The sequence below is a fragment of the Chrysochloris asiatica genome, unplaced genomic scaffold, assembly GCF_000296735.1.
Source record: "Chrysochloris asiatica unplaced genomic scaffold, ChrAsi1.0 scaffold00123, whole genome shotgun sequence".
NCBI classification, from domain to species: domain Eukaryota; kingdom Metazoa; phylum Chordata; class Mammalia; order Afrosoricida; family Chrysochloridae; genus Chrysochloris; species Chrysochloris asiatica.
Genome location: NW_006408641.1, coordinates 7,270,653 through 7,276,984, shown reverse-complemented (window position 1 = coordinate 7,276,984; position 6,332 = coordinate 7,270,653). Strand labels below are relative to the sequence as shown.

Below are 6,332 nucleotides of genomic sequence, written 5' to 3'. Positions count from 1 at the left end.
TCACAGTGGGTCAGTTGGGATAACCTTGGAACTTTTGGGTGCCCAGGAATCCAGCCTGGGTTTGCGATTCTGTCTATAAAGTTAGAGCATTGTAGAAAGGAGACTGGGGGCCCTAGAGCTGATGGTGGGAATCCAGGCTAGTAGTATGTATATATATAATTGTGAACTGGCTTTGTTGGTATCTTTTATCTCTTGTACTTCTAATTCTTGCCACAGGAATTTCTTCACATGGCTTCTGAAGAAGTGACCATTACAGTTCGCCTCATTCGTTCATTTGAGCACCGCAATTTCAAACCTATGGTTTATCACGGAATTAATTTGAACCAAACTGTAAGGGAATTTATAGAATTTCTAAAGCAAGGTATGAGACTTTCATCATCATTTTGTTTTATATATATTTGGGGGGGGGGAATGTATTTAAAAAACAAGCAAATGTAATATAAGTAGGTCCCTGGGTGGAACAGTTTTCAACTACTAACTGAAAAGTTGGGCCGAGCGACTCTGTGGAAAAAGGCCTGGTGATACGCTTCGGCAAAGATCCCACCTAAGAAATTCGTGTGGAGCTCAGTTCTCTGTAACATGTCGAGTGGTCATGAGCCAGAATCAACTTGATGGTAGTAGGGGAGTTTTGTTTTTATTATGTTATCAATCATCTTTTTGAGCCACTTAGCAGTAAGCGGCAGATGTGATGCCTCTTGCCCTTTACCTCTACATATCTCAGTGTGTATTTCCTAAAAACAAGGAATCTTTTACAGAACCACAGTTGTTGTTAATTGCCATCGAGTCGATTCTGACCCATAGCGACCCTGTGTAGGGTTTCCAAGGAGTGGCTGGTGAGCTTGAACTGCCGACCTTGCAGTTCAAACAGGTTTGCAGTCTGGTGCATTAACCCACAGCGCCACACCAGGACTTAGTAAAATTATCAAAATCAGGAACTTAATATCAAAACAGTTGCTGTTGTTAATTGCTTTCATGTCAGTTCTGACTCATAATGACCCTGTATAGGGTTTCTAAGGAGCAACTGATGGATTTGAACTGCCAACCTTGTCATTAGCAATGCAGTGCTCAACAGTACTGTTATCTAATTTACATACCATATTGATATTTTGTTAATTTCCCAATAATGCTCAGATAGTGGTTACAAGTCAATCTGCTAACCTCATCAACAGTTAGAAATTACCAGCAATTCCACTGGAGAAAGATGAGACTTTCAGCTCCATAAAGATTTACAGCCTTGGAAACCCTATACATGGTCTCTATGAGTCAGAATCGACTCCACGGCACATAACCAACTGCCACCACCAGCAGTTTAAGAAAATCCAAGACCATGTGTTAGATTCAATTCCTTTAATCATTTCTTGAGTCTTTCAATAGATTTTATCACATTGATGTTTTAAACAGTTTGCTAGGTGCCATTGAGTTGATTCCGACCCATAGCGACTCTATATAGGGTTTCTAAGGAGCAGCTGGTGAACTTGAACCACCGACCTTGCAGTTAAAAGGACTTTGCAGTCTGACACATTCGCCCATAGTGCCACACCAGGACTCCTTTTAAGCAGTTGTTTTTGTTGTTGTCAAGTGCTGTCAAGTCAGTTTCGACCCATAGCGACCCTGTATAGGGTTTCTGAGGAGCGACTGGTGAGCTTGAACTGCTGACCTTGCCGTTCAAATGGGTTTGCAGTCTGGCGCATTAACCCACAGTGCCACACAGGATTCCTTTTAAGCAGTACAGGCCAGCAATTTTATAGAATGCTCCTCATGGGATTAGGAATCATAGACATGAAAATGAGTTCTTTTCAGGCCATCAGACTCGGAGGCACAAACTCTGTAATAGCAGCATGGAGGCAGCATCTCATCTGCTCTAACTTCACAAATGAGGTGGAAGAAGTCACCATCAGCAACAATCCAAGACCAGTTCCTATGAGGCAGAGGTCAAATATGCTTCCCTACTCTCCAACCTTCTTTTCCAGTTCTAACACCACCTGTCCCTTCCAAGGCACTGTCTGCTTCTCTTCTAGGTTCGAAATTCATTGCAATGACCCCATAGAACTCACAGACAATATTTACTATTAGAGTATTCACAGGATCAGAAATGCTCAGGGCACAGTTCTTCTATTCAGGACAGCCTTTCCTCATCCGTGCCTGAAGGCATACCACTCTCTGGTCCTCAGCCTCGCAGTCACATGGCCCCTTGTCTTCCGTCCTGCTCGGGCAATATTAGAAAGCTCTTTTAGGGCTGCCAATAAATGTCCTGGTGTGGCACTGCGGATTAATGAGGTGGACTGCAAGGTCTGTTTGAACCGCACGATCAGCGGTTCAAGCTCAGGAGCAGCTCCTTGGAAACCCTATGAAGGGTTGCTATGAGTCAGAACTGACTTGACGGCACTTAACAACAGTAACAAGGAATGTCCAAAGAGCACCCTACTCCACTGTAAACTTTAGTCTGAGGGCACTCAGCTCTAATCCTGTGGGTCAGCAAACCTACTTTCCCAAATTAAGTTCTTGGAGCTACCCTACTCAATTAGCAAGCTTCCTGAGGCCTTAAGGTACTCACCTTTACTTGTTCCATGGGCCAGGAAGTCTACTGCTCTGGCTCTTGGTTCTGCTGCTGCCACTTCTCTTCTACTTTTCTGGTGGCACAGCTTTCTGTCCCTGGATTGAGGAGGTTCTATACACAGGGATTTCAGACCCCGAAGGATGTATTCTACTTCTGGGTCTTCTTTCTTTATGATAATTGAGATTCTCCTCTGTGCTTCTGAAATGGCTCATGTTGTGCCCAGTTTCATGGCAAAATTGATCAAACATTAGAGTTCCAAGTTTTTATAGTTGCAATTAGCCCTGTTAATAGTCACTCAAAGCTGAATCCTGTAGTCCTTCGGCACCTTTCACCACCTCTTAACCAGACTTACCAGGAAGAAGTCATTTGGTGGGAGTTACAAAGACTACGACTAGAATAAACATGAAATAATTCACTGTACTGCAGTGTCATTACTGACAATGCTAATTTTGATCCGTGGGTTAGGTGCTGTCTGCCAGATTTTTACACTGTGAATCTTATTTCTCGTGGGAATTTACTCTGAGATTGTGAATATGATCCTGTTACTTCTCAAACTTTCATTCATTAGTATAGCATGCATTGATGATTGTTGCCCAAATTAGTTATTTTTATGATGATTGGCAAAAGTTGATTTTTCTAATTCAATTGTTCCTTTTACATTTATTCATTGGCTTTCTACAGCAAGGAAGAGCTTTCTATTTCTCCTCTCCTCCATTTATTTCATCATTTTGTATATTACTGTGGACTCATTGATTCTTACTTTATTCAGAAGGTTATAGTTCATTCCCATCATTATTATCATTAGCCGATTGTCCCTGTCTTGGCCTGTCTTCGATCTGGCTCTTATTATCACTGAGCTCCTCCTTACTTTTTAGCACAAGGTGTTCCAGGCTACATCTTGATCTTTTCTTGCTCCAGTCTTGAAACCAGCCATTTTGTCTGATTCCATTAGTGGAGGAGGCTGTTTGGAAATCACAATCTGGGTACTAAGAGTGTGTACAGCTAACTCTTTCAAATGTAGTGAATTCTTGACATTTCACTTGCTAATTTATTTTGTGGATTTTCTAAATTTTTCTCCTTCCATTTTTCTTTACCTGTCTAATTTTGGGTAGTTTTACTTTCTAATATTACTTGATGGAAGAGTTACTGTTGTTAGATGCCTTCAGTTGGCTCAGACTCATAGTGAGATCCTTATGGAGTTTCCAAGGCTGCATATCTTTACAGGAGCAGAAAGTCTGATCTCCTGCAGAGTGGTTGGTGGGTTTGAACTGCTGAGCTTGTGGTTAGTAGTCCAGTGCTTTTCCTACAGCACCATACCAGGACTCCTTGGAGGAGAAGGAAAAGGTATATCAGTCCATAGAGAAGATTAGGCTAGTCTTGGTAGCAACTGTTTAAAAGATTCCATAAATGGAGCATAATTATCCCATAAAGTAAATTTTAATTGCTATATTCTTAATTTTTTATTGTTGGTAAGTGTTGTCAAGTCAATTTCGACTCATAGCAACCCTATACAGGGTTTCCAAGGAGCAGCTGGTGGGTTTGAATTGTCGATTGAGAGTTGTTGCTAAGAGATCATGTCAATTACAGAGTTCCTGCTTTTGAAAGACTGTCACTCAAGGGATATCAAGGTTTTGAAATAATAATGATCTTCACATTTTATTTTAAAATATTTGTGTGTATATTGTGTTAGTATTTCTTAGTCCTCAGAAGCACAGTAAGTGCTGTGATGTTCTTGGTGCAGCATAGAATAGGTTCTTCTTGAAGTACTTGAGAATCAGGTCTTAGTTTCAACGTGCTACAATGGCGGGGGAAGATGTTTTCTTCCCAGGGTCACTGTGTTCTTCTCAAGTACATACGATGCTTTCCACACCAAAGTAGAGTATCTTGCCCAGAGCAGCTCAGAAACATTTCACCTCTAAAATACAGCCACTCTTTGATTCGGCAGGAAACCCTGGTAGCATAGTGGGTTACGAGCTGGGTTGTTAACCACAAGGTCAGTAGTTTGAACCTACTAGTCACTCTGTGGGAGAAAGATGAGGTTTTCTGTTCTCATAAAAATTTACAGGGTTGCTATGAATCAGAACTGACTTGGGGACATACCACTACCACCACTATCATTTCTTTCAGTTGAGTCCTAATGTGGCACTGGGTAAGGACTGGACTGCTAACCTCAAGGTCAGTGGTTCAGACTCACCAGCGACTCCTCGGAAACTCTATACAGGGTTTCTGTGAATTGGAACTGACTTGACAGCACTTACAATAACACTTAGTTCAGTTGTAGAGTGGGGAATTGTGCTCCACAGATTCAAAAGAAGTTTGGAATACAAAGTGTTCAGGTTGTGCTCTCTCTACTCATGCCTCTGTTTGTCACCTGATTTGAAGTATAAAACCTGGAAAGTTTATTGATAGAATGTGTATGTAGCAAAGATCAAATAGTTTGATCATAAGGTGTTTTTGAAATAATAACAACATTAATGTGTATTAGATATTGTGCTAATAACTTTGCCTAGATGGACTGAATTGTGTCGCCCCAAAATATGTGTTGTAAATCTAAATCCTATATATGTAGCTGGGAGCATGGTGGCTCTGTAGAATAAGTACTGGACTGTGAACCACAGGTTGGTGGGTCAAGCATAACAGCTGCTCCGTGGAAGAAAGATGAGACTTTCTGCTCCTTTACAGAAAGATTTACAGCCTTGGAAACTCTTTGTAGGGTCACTATGAGTCAGAACCAACTTTACAGCACTCAACAATCACACCATTTTGGAACTGGCTTTCTCCCATGCGAGTAAAGTTTTCCTAAAGGTAATACAGAAACGGCTGCAAGCATACATTGACAGAGAACTTTCAAAGGTTCAAGCTGAATTCAGAAGACACTGTGGAATGAGGGATATCATTGCTGATATCCGATGGATCTTGACTGAAAGCAGAGACTATCAGAAAGATGTTTACCTGTGCTTTATTGACTAAGCAAAGGCTTTTTCAATTGTGTGGATCACGATAAGCTATGGACAATATCGTGAAGTATGAGTATTCCGGAACACTTCATTGTGCTCATGAGGAATCTGTACCTGGACCAAGAGGCAGTTATTTGAACAGAACATGGGAACACTGAATGGGTTAGTATGAGAGATGAAGTTTGGCCATCTTGGCCTCCAAGGAACACTCTGGCTGCACTTCTTCCAAAACAAATCTATTGGTTCTTTTGTCAGCCCATGGCACTTTCAATATTGTGGATCATGACAAGCTATGGACAACACTGCGAAGTATGAGTATTCCAGTACACTTAATTGGGCTCATGAGGAATCTGTACATGGACCAAGAAGCAGTTGTTCAAACAGAAGATGGGAACACTGAATGGTTTAAAACTTAAAAAGGTGTGCAACAAAGTTGTATTCTTTGGAATGGGCACAAATATGGATCTCTTCCTATCAGTTGGCCAGATTCTTATCTTCCAAATTTCTTGACATAGATGAGTGAGTGCCTCCTGTGCCGCCTCATTTTCTTGAAAGATTTAAATTTTTATTCCATTAATTCTTGGTGCCTTGTTCTTAGTCAATTCCTTCAGTGCACCTTGGACTTCCTCCTTCAGTATCATTGGCTCTTGATCATTTACTACGTCTTGAAATGGTTGAACATTAACCATTTCCTTTTGATACAGTGACTCTGTGTATTCCTTCCATCTTCTCTTGATGCTTTCTGCATCATTCAATAATTTGCCTAGAGAATCTTTCAATAATGAAAATCGAGGCTTAAATTTTTTCTTTAGTTCCTC

At 41.0% G+C, this 6,332-nt stretch overlaps 1 protein-coding gene across 1 annotated transcript in view; it reads left to right on the top strand.

Annotated features, from left to right (window-relative positions):
- Nucleotides 1-218: 218 nt before the first annotated feature.
- LOC102812807 (chromosome unknown open reading frame, human C2orf76) overlaps nucleotides 219-6,332 on the top strand; it is a 63,966-nt gene continuing 57,852 nt past the window's right edge. The window contains exon 1 of the mRNA XM_006868725.1: nucleotides 219-361. Within this exon, the coding sequence (XP_006868787.1) occupies nucleotides 229-361 (133 nt within the window). The 5' untranslated portion in view covers nucleotides 219-228. The remainder of the gene's footprint in view (nucleotides 362-6,332) is intronic.